The sequence below is a fragment of the Accipiter gentilis genome, chromosome 30 (genome assembly GCF_929443795.1).
Source record: "Accipiter gentilis chromosome 30, bAccGen1.1, whole genome shotgun sequence".
Classification (NCBI taxonomy): domain Eukaryota; kingdom Metazoa; phylum Chordata; class Aves; order Accipitriformes; family Accipitridae; genus Astur; species Astur gentilis.
In genome coordinates this window covers 1,920,880-1,938,487 of record NC_064909.1, presented here as the reverse complement: position 1 = coordinate 1,938,487, position 17,608 = coordinate 1,920,880, and the positions used below count along the sequence as shown (strand labels likewise).

The window sequence follows — 17,608 nt, the reverse complement described above, 5'->3', positions numbered from 1 at the left end:
TCTTCATGGCATGGAGTGTGCCTTGGACAGAAGTGAATCTGATTGGTCGTTATTCACCCCATGGGCTTGTCTTTGGAAGTTTTGGTGAGCTTTTTTTGGGAATTAAGGACTGCCTTAAGTTTTGTGTTGTATCTTTTGCAGCTTATCTGTCTTCCCTGGATAAGCTGGAGTAGGATTAGTAGCAGGATTAGTTGGGGCTCGGACATGTACAAGGAAAACTGAGATTTGTGGAGAATGTAAAGGTGGTTCTCTGCTAATTAAAAAAATAAAATCCACAGTCTAAAGTTATGCTGGTTTTGTTAATTCTAGGCAATAAATGGAACTTCAAGAAGATGGTGACGTACAAAGAAATGCTTGATACAATTAAACAGCGATGGCCTGAACTGGAGAAACTGACCTGTGAAACTTCCAGCACAGCCAAGGTGGGGTTAGACAAAAAACATGTGAAATGTGGCCCCGTTCTTTCTCTGTCCTAAATCCCCAAATTCTCCCAAGTTCAGTGTTTATATTTGACAAGCAAGGTAAAAATTACTCAGTGTAGTAACTCTGGGATATTGGTCAAGCTGCCTGCATGTGGTTTGACTCTTATTAAACACTGGTCATAGTCTTTATCTTTAGAATTGGAATCTTTAGAATTTGGAGCAGGGAAGTGGTTGTCCCCCTGTACTTGGCTCTGGGGAGGCCGCACCTCGAGTACTGTGTGCAGTTTTGGGCCCCTCACTGCAGGAAAGACATTGAGGTGCTGGAGTGTGTCCAGAGAAGGGCAACCAAGTTGGTGAGGGGCCTGGAGCACAAGTCTTATGAGGAGCGGCTGAGGGAGCTGGGGCTGTTTAGTCTGGAGGAGGCTGAAGGGAGACCTTATCACTCTCTGCAGCTGCCTGAAGGGGGGTAGTAGTGGGGTGGGTGCTGGTCTCTTCTGTCAGGTGGCTGGAGATAGGACGAGAGGAAATGGCCTCAAGTTGCGGCAAAGGAGATTTAGGTTAGACATTAGGAAAAATTTCTTACTGAGAGGGTTGTCAGTCATTGGAATAGGCTGCCCAGGGAAGTGGTTGAGTCACCATCCCTGGAGGTATTCAAAAAGCATGTAGTCAAGGTACTCCATAAAATGGTTTAGTGGGCATGGTTGATGGTTGGAGTCTATGATCTTGAAGGTCTTTTCCAACCTAAATGATTCTAAATACAGTGTGTTTACTAGATGCCTTAGATATAAATAATGCCAGGCTTATATCCTGTATTTACAGGTTTTTAAACTTTTGTCAGTCTATGTCTGTCTGAACATTAACAAGCCAGATGAAACATTTGTTCAGTGAAATAACAGTATTGCTTTAGAGTGTGCAGTGTCACATGGGGGATTTCTAGCTTAGATGAATCTATGGCTTATGGCTGCCTAAGAACATGCCTACTGGCATAACCTGTCAGTTGATAAACTACAAGAGCAAACATTTAATAAGTTTGTGAATTTCAAGGGACAGAGCAGAATAGACTGGAACCCCTGACAAACCTGATTTTGCGTTTTTTTCCTCTTGTGTCACCTTAGAACTGAAGAAAATCTGTGTTAAAATGTCTTCTGGTCTTTGGACAAGTGGAGCTTTAAAAATGATGAGTCTATATTTGACTCTTTTTTTTTTTTTTTTTTTTCTCCTCTACATTTCTTTAGAGTTATAAGGTGCCACATTTCCAGGGACAAATTAGCTTTATCACCTCCATGTCAGAGCACTTCTGTGGATCCTGCAATCGTCTGAGGATAACAGCAGATGGGAACCTAAAGGTTGGTAGTGAAACAGGATTCTCTTTGCTTTCATGCAGCGAAAGTAGTGTTGAAATTCTTCCCTTAAAAGTAGCTGGGATATAAAGTAGGATGGAAAGACATAATTATTACCAGCTAACTCCTGTTTATCTCTCCTTCATGTATTCTTGTTGGGGTGATGTTACATCACCTTTTTTTCATTTCTCTATTTGCTAACATAGTTAACTTCAGTTGTAAAACATGGTTGCAAGGCCAGTAAATATAAACATTTATTTTAATCTTTGATTCAAAATCATCTTAAACATGTGACAAGCAGATGGCTTCCCATTTAAAAAGCATCCAAACAGCTGTGAGGGCTTGGCTTTTGCATTCCACAAGGATCCTGTCTTGTTTCACCAAACATCTTGCAAGTCTTCTCCTTCAAGAGCAGTCTGTATTTTTGCTTAATGGTTGTAGAAAGGGGAGGGATAGCCATTTCCTGCCATTTTGAAACTGGCAGTTTCTGGGGGAAAATTAAAGTTTTCAATTAAAAATTGGCACATATGCATTGTCACCTGATATTGACAACAGCTGTGCTGCTGTCTAATGTTGGATGACCAAGGCAGCCTGAAGGCCCAATGGGCTCAGGTTACATAAACATCCCAGGCTGTCTGTGTGTGTACATGAAGAGAGGTAGAGAAAACAATCTCCATAAACATCCTCTCTCTTCAATAGGATAAGCCTCTTCAAAACTCTTTACTCTGAGGTTAGTACGAAAGACTTGTAAAAGCTATTTATTTTATTGTCCTGGTTTCAGCTGGGATAGAGTTAGTTGTCTTCCTAGTAGCTGGTACAGTGCTATGTTTTGAGTTCAGTATGAGAAGAATGTTGATAACCTGATGTTTTCAGTTGTTGCTAAGTAGTGTTTAGGCTAAAGTCAAGGATTTTTCAGCTTCTCATGCCCAGCCAGCGAGAAAGCTGGAGGGGCACAAGAAGTTGGCACAGGACACAGCCAGGGCACCTGACCCAAACTGGCCAACGGGGTATTCCATACCATGTGATGTCCCATCTAATATAGGAACTGGGAAGTGGGGGGGGTGGGGAATCGCCGCTCGGGGACTGGCTGGGTGTCAGTCAGCGGGTGGTGAGCAATTGCCCTGCGCATCATTTGTACATTCCAGTCCTTTTATTATTGCTGTTGTCATTTTATTAGTGTTATCATTATCATTATTAGTTTCTTCTTTTCTGTTCTATTAAATTGTTCTTATCTCAACCCAGGAGTCTTACTTCTTTTTCCCGATTTTTCTCCCCCGTCCCACTGGATGGGGGGAGGGAGTGAGCGGATGCGTGGTGTTTAGTTGCTGGCTGGGGTTAAAGCATGACATTTATTCTTTCTCTTTTCTCTTCTTTTGTTTCCTTGGATTGGCTGCAGGTGTGCCTTTTTGGGAATTCAGAAGTGTCCTTGAGAGATCACCTACGGTCGGGTGCCTCAGAGGAAGAGTTGGTTCAAATCATTGGAGCAGCAGTGGGCAGAAAAAAGAAACAGCATGCTGGTATGTTTATGGTACCTGAGAAATAACAGCAGTGACTAGGGAAAACAATGTCCTGGGTACTGCTGTGGGATGCATTGACTTGCAAGGAGAAAGAAAGAAGGAAAAGCTTCTTGAATGAAGCTGCACTAAGGAAGGAGTTTTCTTATCTGATAAGAGTATTGTGTGATAGAAAGCTGGTAGGATACCAGTCCTGCAGTTACTCCAAAATCTGGATGTCTCTTTTGAGTCTTCTAACTTTCCATGTGAGCTAGAATCCAGACTGTCTAAAAGTCCTTCAGACTGACTTTTGTCTTCAAAGAGATGCAAATACCACTGCTCACAATAACAACAGCAAAGTTGTAAAACTAAGCAAAAACTGATGGAGTTGTACTGGATCCCTTTTTTCCCTAAAATTAGCTTGCTGTAAAATAAGTACAAAAGCTAAATTAAGCTGTCATTCCAACTACTGCATTAACACATTTCTAGAAGTGACAAATCTCTTTTGAGTATGAAGAAATTTGTAGCCACTCATCTAGTGGTCTGCATAAGGTCATGACACAAGGTCCATGATGATGCAGTCACATCCTTGGGCTGTATTAGTCTTTTCTGAATTTATATTGGTATAAACTATATTTGTCACATCTGAACCTAAACATATTTTTGAAATCTGGCTTCAGCTGGGAATGCTGACCTCTTGTATACGAACTAGTTTTATGATCATGGAATAGTCCCTTTATGCTAAAAATATACTTTGGCCCTTTTGTTCTCTTGCAGATTCTTCCAGATTACTAACAAATTTAAAGGAAGCTTTTAAATCTGAGTGTGCAGATGCAAAAGTACATTGGTCTGACCCAGATAAAATAGTGCCTTGTAAACATAAGAGAAGGGGTGGCACGATTGTAGCGGGACTGATTCCTTTTTTTTTTTTTTTAAACCATTCACTTCTGAATTTCTGATTTGGGAAAGCAGCAGGGGGGATAAGGGGATGGGGGGTGGGGAGAATAGTGGTTTTGCCCCTAGTAAAGGCATTTTGCATCAGCAGCATTTACCTGACATTGTTTGTCTTGTTCCAATGTGTTAATCCCAGTGTTGCCCTTGGGGCCTTCTGTGACTGGACGACTTTGAACTGGAACACTGTTAACAGCTTATCCATAGAACTAATACAGTTATATGCTATTGTTAAGAAACAAGATAGTCCCCAGTTGTTTGAGTTCTGTAGTAGGTAGACCATAATTCACATTATGGAAAGCTTTCTGAGAGAGGGTTCTACAGTGTGATAGATCAGTAGCAGCTGGATGCTTGGAGACTGTGGCAGCAATGGTTTTAAATAATACCATGTTAGAGTACCCTTCCTCCAGCTCCCTTGGTCTTTATTGAGCTTTGGTTTTCCTAGTATGCAGGTTGCACTGTGAAGAGCAGAAAACTAAATATATAAAACAAATGCATGACTTAAAACCTAAAAAGCTAGGATTTTTATGTGTTCCTTATTTTATTTCTAGGCATGTTTAACATTTCCCAGATGAAAAACCGGCCAATGATCCTGATTGGTGGGTGACAAATCAGTACGTAATAAACATACAATGATTTTGTTTGGTTTTTGTCTTCGGGGGAGCAGAGTGGATTGGACTTTTAAATCTAAATTGTGTTTGGTTCTGGCTTAGGTTTAGGCAAAGAAATGGGTTTCTTAAAAGGCAGTTGTGGTTAACATGCTGAAGTGGAAGAGGAAGAAAGGTTTAATGCCCCTACCAAGCCTTATCCAGTCTTCTGATTGAGAGCACTGTTTGTTTTTTCTAATTTTGAAAGTTCATTACATTTTCCAAATGGATCACAAGCTTTATCATCTTATTTCCTATCTATCTGCTCCCTTGTACTTAACAAGAATAGTATAGTAACTTATAAGGCAGTTTGGGGTGAGTTTTATGAAATTGACCAGATTGCCATATAAACATAAAGGATGCAGAATGGACCTTTATCCCTGGATTAAGAAATTCAACTTTACTTCTAATATATAAAGCCAGTAACATGACAGAAATGCAAGTTTTCCTACCTCACTACTTCTTTACTTCAGAATCTGAACCTTGGGGCTTTATTCTTTTGAAATGTCCTCTTATTGCTGCAAAGCCTCAGAACATAACAATGAAAACTGGTGGTATCTGACCAGCCCTATGGACCAAGAGCCTTTCTTCTCCTTGTGTCTATTGAACATGTTTACTAACTCCCTTCTGCTTGAAGCTCTGTTCATGAGCGATATGGCATTGCTAGGATTCTCTTACCAATTTTTTACATCATCTCCTTCAGTGTGGTTTTTTACCTCCTCCATACCTGTTTTGTAAGATAGCTATCATCTACTTTTTTTCTTCCTTAGACTTAAAAAATGTTTGCAAGTGTTAGCATTGTGAGATTAAGTGGAAGTGGTTCTGTTGTTTCTTATCAACAAGGGGAGGAAAAAAATGCAGCAAGGGTGGAAGAGATGAACATTACTTTTCATACCCAAACTCTCATCCTCCCATTGGATGCTCTGAAGCAGGTTAGCTGCTGTGCAGTTCAAAACACAGCTCTTAAAACAGGTACTCTTGGGGACAGTAGGGTAACATGCATTAATTTGCTGGTCTTTGCTACCGGTGATATAACTGCTCTTTTATTTTTAAACCGAGACCCTAGTGCTTGTACTTCTGTTGCCTTTATTAGGAAATAGGATCTACAGAGCTCTTTTAACATAGGTTTTCATGGGGAATATTTTTCACTTGATGCCCCTCTTTAAAGGGCCATAATTTTCCATGTTGAGTTTTAAAGTGAATGGATTCAGTGGCACAAGATTGTCTCTCAGATTGCTTTTGCTGTTTTGTATTTGACCACTGTTGCATTGTGTTCCAGGAAAAGGGGAAAGAGGACCCTTTGTTTAAAGTGTGTATTGACTTGCTGCATGTGGAAAAATTTTCTGGGTTTTTTTTTTAACATGAAAAATACTATATTAAACTCATGACAGATAATTTTTCAAGATGCCTTTTGAAAGAACCCCACACTCCAAAGTTAGCATTCATAGCAATGTTTGGATGTCTACAGATCAGATCCATCCATTTTCCTTTTGTAAAGTGCTTTAACATTGTCTGACATACATACAGTAAAAGAGGCAGCCTGTCCAGATCCTCCCCCAGCTGTTCCATGTCCCTTTGAGACTAACTGCTGGCAGTCACCACATCAGTGGAGAGACTGGAGAGTATTCCACTGTGAGACATGGGGAATCATTAGGAGATTTCCTAATTGTGTTTTGAATTACTCACAAACTTCAAATAATGCTGGCGTGCAAGCAGTCGGGGGGGGGGGGTTGTGTATGGAATTAATTTAATGAAACGTAATGAATCCTGTGGAAATCACTAATTGGTTTTGCTAGTCCCAGTAAGCCAAACCTGGCTTCTTCCCTGCACTGCTGTTATCTGATCCTTTGCTATATAGTTTGTAGCCTATTTCCCTTAATCAAAATATTCATTTTGGCAGGTTTTTCTTCTTATAGGTTCACTTCAGTTGTGGGAACTTCCTCCTTAATTTAAGTATCTATCTCCTGGCTTATTTCCCCCCACCCCACCCTGAGGCTGTGCTAGGTGGAAGCTAACACACTTCAGGTGCAGTAATAGAATATAAGGAGATGCAGTTTGTCAGATGGTTTCAGTTGTGCTATATATAGTGCTGTAGAAAACCATTATCTATTTTTTTTTTTTTTTTTAGGTATGTGAGCAATTTGGGTGAAGATAGAGATGACTAGGTACAACTTGAAGAAAATGTAGGTTGTTAGGAAAAGCAAAAGATGCTTTGCATGCATTACTGTCTGTTGTTTTCTTTTTACTTACCACTCGAGCAAACAGTACTTCTCTTCCCTGCTCCTACCCATGTGGGTTTATCCTGCAGAAGTACTTGTCTGCCTTTGCAGTCCAGCTTCTCCTGAAGACAAGACACCTTGCCAGGGGTTTAGGTTCAGCTTTAAAACTAGTCAAGGAAGCCAGAAGAACAGAGTACTTTTGAGTTCTTGGATTTTAAAAAGAATATTCAGGTTAGGCCCTGCTGTATAAAGAGAGAGGGAAAGAAAGGAAGAATAAGAATTTTCTCTGTTCTTCTAAAGCAGAGCACTGTTGCACTCAAAACATTTATGTCCATGTAATCCCATTCCTCTGACGGTAAATGCATTACCACTAAACTTGCAGGAATCTTAATTTTAGTAGATAGGCCATCAGCTGTAGATCAAAAAGGGCCTTTGCCTGAATTTAGATTATTGCAGTGATTAAAAAAACCCATTAAATCTATGGTTGATTTAAGCTTCAGTAACAGGCACTTTCAGATCAATGTTCGGAGGATACACTAGATAAAAAAGGCGTTAGGTGCATTGGTTTTATTGTAGCAGAGGCTGGGACTAACAAGGAAGAGATTGGTTGGTTTGTTTCTAAAAAAAATAGGGTGGGGGCCACAACCAATGGGTTGTCCACACTGTGTCTGTTATTGTCATGTGGACAGTCCAAGGTGATACCTGTAGGTCAGGCCAGCAGAGGTAGCTCAGCAAGGTGCAGAGGGGCCAGGAAGCTGCTTCGATTCACCTGCGAGCAGTCTGAAAACTCAGGAGTAAGGGAGCTGCCAAAGGAGGTTATTGAGCAAAACCCGATTCCAAGTTTCTCAGAGCAAAGAGGGCAGGAACTCCAGAAAAAGAGAAACATGCTTATCAATGAGGCTATTAAATTAGCACTTAGCCACTTACCACTATACTGCTTTCTCTTTACTTACAAAACAAATCAACTTCTTTTATATGAAAAAGACGCCTTCTGTCTTGACACTTGGCATTTAGTCCAGAGCAAATGCCAAAACCAAGGGATTAAATGGTGAAAAGGGGCAAGGAGGGCTTACTACCTCTCTGCCAGCTCAACTTGGAACATACTTCTGAGTAGATTTAAATTCTGTCAATGGCGGGAGCGTGGTTTTTCCGGTGCTTAAACTTCAGCTGTCATTAACATCGTAAGAGCTGGTAGTAATAAGTGAGGTTCCCATCACAGAGCCACCCTCTGAGCTTGTAGACAGTGCAGTTGCAGTGCTTCTGGTCTCTGCTGTCCTCAAGTGCTGGCTTCCCTGAAGGAGATGAAAGGGAGCACAACCGCCTGTGCTGGGAGGAAGGTGCTTGGAAAGGCAGAGTTGAGAATCTGAGTGCAAGAATTTCCTATTAATCCTGACCAGGCTTTCAAAAGAATACTAGTGCTGGGGCAGCCTCAAATGGATGCTGAGGTGCTGTGACTTGCTTTTCTTCAGAACTGATGTTCCTATAAGCCCTCTTGGCTGCTGTTTCTCAGCAAGTGTAGATACTTTTTGAAAGCAAGTTGTTTCTTCTTGTCAGGGACTTTGAAATAAGTGTTTTGAGTCTTGGGGTTTGTAATAACAAACCAGCAAATGCAAGGAACTGATGAGAGAGAAGAAAAAGAGCTTGAGGACAAAAATGGATGTTTGCAGGCTTGTTGAGGTTTTTGCAATACAGAAAGTCCCAAGCAGTGCTGTGACAGGGTTCTCAGCTACTGCAGGTTTAGCTTAGCTTTCCAGTTAGTAATATGTATTCTCATATTACTTTTTCATTTTTTTTCCCTAGAGCCTGCATTGATGTCATTCCCACTATGCCAAGATGCCCTGCAGTTTCCGGCAAATTCAAAACAGTGGGGCCACACATTTAGCCATTGGCTGACTTTGAGAACAAGTTTACCTAAACAAATGGGAAAAGTGTTTATGAAAAATAAGCTTACAGGACAACCTTTCCTACCAGTATCTCACCCAGAGCAACAGTGGCACATAATGACAGGAATTCTACAAACCCAGCTCAGAGGCTGCTGTGTCTTCCAGAAGGACCCAAGCTCCACGTTTGACACAAAGTGCCTTGAGGCTTCTGTTGGCCAAGTTTTTGTGGACTCTCAGTCCAAAGAGGCAAGTCCAGGATCTGAATTCTATACCAGGGATTTGGGATCTTGTACCAAGGTACCTCATGCCTCTCACAGCTTGACTCACACTGATGAGGAAGGACGGGCCACAATGGTTGATGTTGGAGGGAAGCCAGATTCAAGAAGAAGTGCTGTTGCTGGTGCTGTGGTCTGCCTGGGGCAGAAGGCATTTGGGATGGTGAGGCAGAACCAGGTGAAGAAAGGGGATGTGCTGGCAGTAGCCCAGATTGCAGGAATTCAGGGAGCCAAGCTGACCAGCCAGTTGATCCCATTGTGTCACAACATCCCCCTCAACCATGTTGAGGTGTCCCTGAGCCTGGATGAGGCCAGATATGCAGTGGTGATTCGAAGCTCCTGTCAGACCTGGGGGAGGACAGGTGTGGAGATGGAAGCTCTAACAGCTGCCAGCCTGGCTGCCCTGACTGTGTATGACATGTGCAAAGCAGTTACTCATGAAATTGTGATCGAAGAGGTGAAGTTGCTTAGTAAGACAGGTGGGCAGAGGGGAGACTTCTCAAGGGTCTAGATCATATCCAGACACCTCCAGCCCTCCAGCTGACCACTGTTCATGTGCAGCCTCTTACAGAACTACTTTTGCTCAGCTGGTAGGCTTGGAAACCTCAGCAGGTATACAACAACCCCAGAACTCCAGTTTTGCCTTACCGTGTCAGCTTACTGCTGGGTGAACAGTGGAGCCACTTATCCCTGTTGATAACAGTGTGAGTGTTTTTAGAGGACAGACTTCTCCACTCTGCCAGTACTTTCCTTTCAATGTCCTCACCATTAGCTTGAGCAAAGATTCCTAGGTGTACCACAGAGGTGTTGGGTTTGGGTTTTTTTTTTTCCTTCTTGCTGTGAAATATTCACAGTTGCTGTCATCCATCACACCATGCAACTGTGAGCTCTGGAAATGAAGCAAATGCTGAAAGTGCTATTATTTGGCAATTATTTTTAAGTCAAGAATTAAGATTTCAGAACTGTGTTTGTCCATCTCTCTCCCACCCTCCTTAGTTGAATTTAGAAGGTGACAGTGAGAAGAATACAGCTTGGGCACCTTACCATACAGCAGAGATTATAATTGTCAAACAGGGTCACAGGGGCAGCTCCCATCCCCGTGCATTACTACTGCTTCCCTTGCCTGCAAGTGGGAAATATACACATCTCAGTTTCAGAAGAAAAAAAGATAGCAGCTGACTAGTTGTCTGCCTTGAGTGCTCTGTAAAACATGATGTAGAAACAGAAGATTTCTGGGTTTGGAAGAATTAGTTTGCTGATCTGAAAGATACCTTTTACAATGTTATAAGCATGTTCCACCATCTTGACCTTAGCACTCAAATACATTGAGGCCCTGTGTCTGCATGCTTAAGGGCTTAATTATGCCATGCACAGAAATAGGTGTCAGCTCTCCCTGACTTTAGAAATGTCACACCAAGCCCCAGAAGACTCCCAATTTTTTAGTCCTACAGTGCAGTTCCTAGTAACCAGCAACCTGCATAGTCCTGACAGATAAAATAAACTTTAAGACTAGTAGCCACTTGGAAGAGTAAGGTAGTTTGTGTTGCATCAGCTAGAGTGTTTTCCTTCATGTTTCTCTAATTTGCTTTCATGAAGTCTTCTGGCCTCAGAGCACTTAAGTGTTCCAGTGGCCACTGTCACATAGCATTAAATAGCTTTGATAATTGACTATCCTAGATAAGAAATTACTCAGCATTGTTAATATTGATGGATGCTTTTCAAATGTTAATTTAAATGCTCTAAACGGGGTGTTTTCAACTTTGGTTTACTTGTTTTCTACTGCTTATGGCTAATGTGAAGTTACATATGATTCAGGGTGCTCCCTCTCCATACGCACAGAGAGTTGAAGACAGCTCTAATAATGTCAAAGAGGCTACTCAAAAAGCATCTTAAGCTTTGCAAGTAGCTGCTTCTCATGAAATAAGGTTAAATTATTGTGAGCATCAGTAAAGTATACACCACACTGTCATGCACATCCTGCACACTTAAAGTAAGCACAGGCCTAAGATGAGGAGGCAGTAGATTTTACTACACATCTCATACACTAGCTACCACAGAAGGCACTTTTTCCATTGCAGGTGAATTTGTTTCTTTATTCATTGGCACTGTGAGATAAAGCACATGCAATGACAGACCTAGCAGCTACAGCTGTGTCATGGTTTCAGCCCAGCCAGTAACAAAGGACCACACAGCCACTTGCTCACTCCTCCCACCCCCCCTCTGAAGGGATGGGAAGGAGAATCAGAAAAGAGAAAAGAAAAAAAACAAAAAACAAACAGAACCTCTAGGGTTGAGATAAGGACAATTTACTGGGACAACACAAAAAGAGAAGTTACAACAACAATGGTACTAAAAAAAGAATATACAAAACAAGCGATGCACAGTGCAACTGCTCACCACCTGGAACCTGATGCTCCGCCACTTCCCCCACCAAAAGCCGAGAGAGCCCCCCCCAGCCCACTCCCCATTTATATACTGAGCATGATGTCACATGGTATGGAATAGCTCCTTGGCTAGTTCAGGTCAGCTGTGCCCCCCACTTCCAGGTTCCTGTAAAAATTAACTCTATCCCAGCTGAACCCAGGACAAACTGAAAGGAGGAAGGACTCTAGAAAGCTTGGTGCCCAAACACCATAAACATTTGTACCCCTGCATTCAGTGTTCTAGTCCTTATTCCCTTGATATCACTGATCTGTCTTTAAGTATATAGTAAGGACACTCCTGCTCCTTCCCAAGAGTGTACCTAGCACTGTCATATTGAGCACCAACAATCCCCCCCGACCCTGCAAATACAAGAGACCATGTTCATCTGTGGAGCTGCTGTGACCATAGCGCAAAAGTTTCCCTATCTCAGCATGGAAACAAATTGTCAGGAAAAGTAAGCACATGTGTAACCTGCTAAGTTAACTGATTTACACAAGCACTTAACTGCCCCTACCTCACACAACACACCCTGCCCTCACCCAGCCTCTAGCTAGTTTTGAAAACTAAGAGGAAACTAGACAATAATAATAAAGTGATGCTTTGGGGCATACGATTCTTTTTGGCTTCTGAGAAGTTTGCCATCATGCTGTAAGGTTCACACAAAGGACTACAGAGCACATGCATAACTACCGTGCACATCTTGCTACTTACGCACATTTCACTACTTTCTTGGGTTGAGAGTGGCTTGAAGCTTCAGGCAACAGACTTTGGTGCCATTTTATGCTCATGTTACATTATTAAGTCTTGAAATAATTAACGCACATTTATAGATAATGAATGAAGCATGAGTCAACAGAACATTTTGCAAGAGCTGATAGGACTGTATGTTTCACTGGTGCTGGGTGCGCAATGGTGTAATATATGTTGATAAACTGACTGATTTTTGGAGGCTTGCTTTTTTTTGTCCATTGCATTTTTAATAAATACTAGTTGTAATGGAATATGTTTTGCATTACTTTGAATACCCTTTTTATTCATTCAAGGGAACATCTATGTTTTAATCCATGAGCTTCTATGAATAGTTAACTCAGGACAAGCAACAAGACAGTTGCAATGAGTAGTCACCAATTAGCAAAGCATCAGTCACAGTAACTTACTACTATAAGGAATCTACTATTTCTTTTTTTTGTTGAGTGAAACTCATCTCTATCTGGCTGTTCTTAAACTAAATAATCCTGTAGGTTTAGCATCATAATTGATCACCTCTCATCATTATCCCACGCACCTGTTCCGAGTCTGGCTGCATATAACAGTACTGCTTTGTGTTGCAGAGTAGCATAAGGAACTGCTGCCTCCAGAGCGCTCTCTCTTAGTCTAAGCAACCGTGCACTGAAACTGAGGGCCTGTATAGAAGTCCATCCCTCCTGAATCAGGAATAAGTCTAAGGGAAATTCCTCTTCTGATCCATCTGAGCTTCCAGGAAAGCTCTCACCTCTTCTACTATCAAGAAGGTCTGTTCCTACCTGAGGACGTTTAGTCAGTTGAGCTGTTCAAGTGCAGTGCAATTGCTCTGCAAGAGGGCAGAGACAGCAGCTGTACTGCCAGAGGGTCTCTCTTCTTTCCAGGTACAGCCTCCAAATGCTGCCAATCCTGGGACGATAGCACAAAGCTTTACATCCTTTTTCTAGGAGCTGCTTCCTAATTTGGAACCAGGTTTTTGAAGATTTAACCAAAAGAAACTGTAAAGCACTAAGCCCACCACCTCCTCCTGAAGAGTGCCATGAAAGCACAAATCGCACCTCTAATGCTGCATGCCAAACACAACGTGAATGCAAATATTGCAGATCATGGCAGCCCTCACAATGCATGTGCAGTATGGCTTTTGCCTGCTGGAAACTCTCACTTGCCTCAGCTAATGTCCCATTTGTATCTTACTGTCATTCACTGCTCATCCAGCCTGCCTCTTTTGTGGCAGTTTTGACCTGTCTACATGGCCACATCCTGAGGCTACTTGCCCTACCCTCAGACTGCCCTGGAAAAAAAATGGATGCAGCATGTAAAGGAGAAGCCATCAGAAGCTGGTCACTAAGTAGTCTTAAAAGAGATTAAATCTATGTCAGAGAGCAGTGCTCTCAGAAAGTGCTGAGGGAAGAAGAGGGGAGAAGACAAAGCTTGAAATACCTTAGGAAGGGACCTCTGCTTCTGATTTGAATGACTCAAAACCAGACTCTAAAAGCAACAATAGCTGCACACTAAAAAGAGGAATGAATTTTTTAGCTATTCTAAGCCCCTGGTGACCTGCGGTAATTCTCTAAGTTACTGACGTTACTCAGCTTTACATGGGATTTGACTGAACAGAATCTGGCCCTTCATCCCACCCCTTCCTTGGCCCTTAGTTTGCGGCTCCTTCTGGCTGCCTCAGCAGCAGTAATGCAGGCATGTAACAGCTTAAAAATGGCTGTAACATCGTGTGTGCTTTGGCCAGGACACAGGACTGCTAATCAGTTAAATGGAAACACAGTTCACTTCCCTCCACTTACTAGAGCCTTGCTCCAAGAGAAGCTTAGCATTTCAGGGAACCTAAAAACAGAGGAGTTGCTAGTTGCGGTGGGCTGACTAGGCCTTCAGTTTTTTGAAACTTCAGGTTGAAGCCTCAATTTAGGTCTCAAAACCAGTGGCTCTGAGGAGCACTGCAAAGCTGTGACAATGGAAGGCAAACCCCTGACATGTCTGGCACGCTCCCCAGAAAGGCACAGGGTGGAGTGGCCAAATCCTTTTTCACAGGCTGGGCCTGAAGGGCTTTGGGTGAGCTCACTGCACCCTGTCATAAGAGCAGATCCTAATTTTGGTCACAACAAGCTTGAACAGTGGTAGCCGAGACACAGATCCAGCTATCTCTACCTTCCCCTGTCCCTCCACACTGCCAGTGCCATGTTCAGAAACCTTCAGTTTAGCATGTCTGTTTTTGTACTCATCCTATTTGCTCCTTTGGGGAGCAAAGTGCAAGTTCACGGGAAGGGATGAGTGCCCCAAGACACTGATGAGCTTTGCTCTGAGTGGAGCTGCATGACAAACCAGGCATTGCTCAGCTTCATCTGCACAACCTGACTGCAATGGCATGGCCATGGCCATCAGGCAAGCTGCCTAGTGTCTGTGGCTCTCCAAGGTGCCATCCACACAACACTTGTTCCATGGAGCAAAGCTTCACACCTCATTATTGCTTAAGGGTTGCTTCCAGAACCCCAAATTAGCAACAGTATTACAGAGACAATTGCCTCATCAATAGTTCCATCAACAGAGAGGGCATTAAAGCTCATCCTCAAATTCTGGAGACCATGCTCAAAACCAGAAACTCTCAGTACTACTAAGATGTTCCTGCATGGATTTAGTCTTAAAAATAAATACAACTGAAACACTCTCTTCTATACCCATGATACTTCAGGGTGCACAGCTGAAAGGACACAAGGCCAGCAAAACCAGAGTTTCTAGTTGCAATGTCAAGGGCAGCTTGGCTGCAGGGGCAGGGGAGGAAGGGGCTACAGGAGGCAGGGGAGGAAGGGGAGACAGTGGGAGGGTCAGGCAACTGTTGTGTTAATATTATGCTTGGAAAATAACACATGCCATCAGGTATACAGCTGCTCCACTAGTAGTGCCTTAGACCAGTTACCAGCTGGTACACACTGGCAAATCTCCACCAACATCACCAGAGCTGTGCAGCATCACACCAGGCAGAGACCTGGCCTGTAGCATCTGCTTCTGCAGGGCTGGGAGAGAGGGGTTTCAGCTGTGCAGCTCTGACCTGGCATTACTGCCACTTGCCAAGGCCTTAATGAACTCCCGTTTCATTAACAGGGTCGTTTCGGCACTCTAGCCTCCCCACATGCAGAGTTCCAGTGAGGCTGGAATTGCTGCTGTCTCAAGGCAGTGCATGGAGCTGCACCCTCCCATCCCCTCCCCTCCCGCTGCCTCCCCAGCTGCCACCCACAGTCTCCGCACTTTGGAGAGCTGTGCTTCCCCACCCTGGGCCTGATACTGAATGGAAATGTTTTAGCTCTGTGTGGCTCATTTGGCTTCTGTAGATCAACTCCTCGGGCCATCCTCAACCCAGATCCAAGAAATGAGCTGAGCTGAGAGAAGGAAATAATTTTTGCTGTCCCTGAAGCCTCAATTCTCCTATTGCAGCTGGCAGCTTGAAAGGCTTCATCCTGCCAAAACTAAATCTTAATTGGGATCAGTGGAAAAGGCAAGCTGCTGCCAGGGCCGCCCTGATCCTGGGCTTATAGAGAACATGGGCAGAGCTTGCCCGGCCCCACAGGAGAGGGCCTTCACTTGGGTTTACAAAAACTAAAATAAAATTTCCTCCAGACCTGTGGTATCAGTGGAAGCAGCAAGCTGAGGCCAAGAAGGAGAGGAGATGGCTTAGCCAGGTAGTTTGCAGAGAAGGAGCAGGGAGAACCACACCACATGGAAAATTCTGCCACCCTCACAGCATGCAGGGAAGCCACCAGCAAGGCCAAGGGACACCTGGCAATCCCCAGGACTTGCAGTGAATCCAAATACTACAACCAGCCCTGAACAAACACACAAAACTATCACAGTATTGCACAGAAACACTCCTGCCAGGGGCTATAGGAAAAAGGACAAGATAATCTTGTCTTCTTATGACAGCAAGACCAGAGCAAAACCTCTTCAAGCATCCTGTCTGCATGTGGCACCAGGGTGCTATATGATGCTTTTTCCAAGCCACAGACACTGATTTCAAGCCTGCTTGCTACAAAGACCATTGCCAGAGCTCACTCATACCTCCACGATTAGGCAAAGTCTAGCCACCAAGAAGTGCTGCTCCCAACTCCTAATGCACCCAAGATGGGTGCCCCTGACCAGATTTCCTTATAAGTACAGTGTCCTATCATCTCAGCCACCATCTTGTCCCAGCAGCAGCAGAAATATGCAGCAGGAGTGGAGCAAAGTGAGTAGCCACTAGTCTGGATGATTTTGACATTTGTTCCATCTTGCAGATTTAGGTGTATCTCTGAAATCCCTACATCAGAAGGCCACCGTGGTAAGGTCTTGCTCGGACTGGGAACTTTAGAAGATTTCACCTTGCTGACTCAGAGGGACAGGATTACAAGCAGCTTATGCAACAGATGCCATGCAGGCACCACAGAGCTACTGGACCTGGGCAGTGAAAATGGGCTTTTGCTCTGGTAAAATGGCTTTAACAGGATTTTCCAGCCAGCAAACACTCTTTCAGGGACACACCCAAGACATTCAGCCATCAGCAACACAACTGCACACAGAAGGCTCTTGGCCAGCCAGACTAGGAGGGGTATTTAAACACAAGTTTCTTGCATTCATCTTTATACCCTGCTATTGCCCTCCCGGCTCACTGAGGATGCCTTAGTGCACATCCCTTTGGGATGTCTCGGATGCAGCAAAGGCATGGCCAGTAACAGTTAGCCCATCGCCAGTAAACATAGCTTTTGCAAACCTATGCCAGAGAACTCTAGCTGAACCCCAGCAGCTGGAGGGGGTTTCATTTCCACTTCTCCAAGGCTGGTATTTCAAGGTGTTTTTATTTCTTTTTAATCAATGCACGTGGCCAGCTCTGGAGGGGGCTGAAGGAGGGGAGGGAGGCGGTGCAGCCACTGTATCTGTACAAAGTAGTTCCACATGCAAGGGAAATGGGGCTCGACTTGCTTGGTGTGTGTTTTGCAGTGCGGTTATGGGCCGTCATTCCATCTCCACAAAGCTGTTATTTATTTACTTAAAGACTTGCATTCCATGGAAAAAGATGCCCCAAGATAGCACTGTGTTTCTAAAATTAAACACAGCTGGCTGGAGTGAGGAGCAAGCAAGCGAGCACTCCTGTGCTCCCACCAGCAGTGGGAACAGGACTCCCCATGTCCTGGACTCCCTCACCCACACTGAGCTGCAGGAGAGCCTGGCAAAAT

General features: G+C 43.6%; 2 protein-coding genes and 1 long non-coding RNA gene across 15 annotated transcripts in view; 2 read left to right on the top strand and 1 right to left on the bottom strand.

Annotated features, from left to right (window-relative positions):
• The window catches only part of MOCS1 (molybdenum cofactor synthesis 1), a 78,592-nt gene that overhangs the window by 21,333 nt on the left and 39,651 nt on the right, over window positions 1-17,608 (top strand). For 2 of the 7 annotated variants that reach the window (XM_049833719.1, XM_049833721.1), the window contains 5 exons: window positions 310-422; window positions 1,658-1,768; window positions 3,159-3,279; window positions 4,758-4,805; window positions 8,873-12,642. In XM_049833719.1, the coding sequence (XP_049689676.1) occupies window positions 310-422; window positions 1,658-1,768; window positions 3,159-3,279; window positions 4,758-4,805; window positions 8,873-9,741 (1,262 nt within the window). In that variant the 3' untranslated portion in view covers window positions 9,742-12,642. Of the gene's footprint in view, window positions 1-309; window positions 423-1,657; window positions 1,769-3,158; window positions 3,280-4,757; window positions 4,821-6,981; window positions 7,037-8,872; window positions 12,643-17,608 lie in introns of those variants that run through there. The other 5 variants (XR_007510124.1, XM_049833723.1, XR_007510123.1 and 2 more) reach the window with 5 other exon arrangements.
• Window positions 1-17,608, top strand: part of LOC126052714 (uncharacterized) — a 113,166-nt gene that overhangs the window by 72,248 nt on the left and 23,310 nt on the right. The window lies entirely within an intron of this gene.
• The window catches only part of DAAM2 (dishevelled associated activator of morphogenesis 2), a 238,949-nt gene continuing 223,122 nt past the window's right edge, over window positions 1,782-17,608 (bottom strand). For all 7 annotated transcript variants that reach the window (XM_049833706.1, XM_049833703.1, XM_049833707.1 and 4 more), the window contains one exon: window positions 1,782-2,249. In XM_049833706.1, coding sequence (XP_049689663.1) covers window positions 2,076-2,249 — 174 coding nt within the window. In that variant the 3' untranslated portion in view covers window positions 1,782-2,075. The remainder of the gene's footprint in view (window positions 2,250-17,608) is intronic.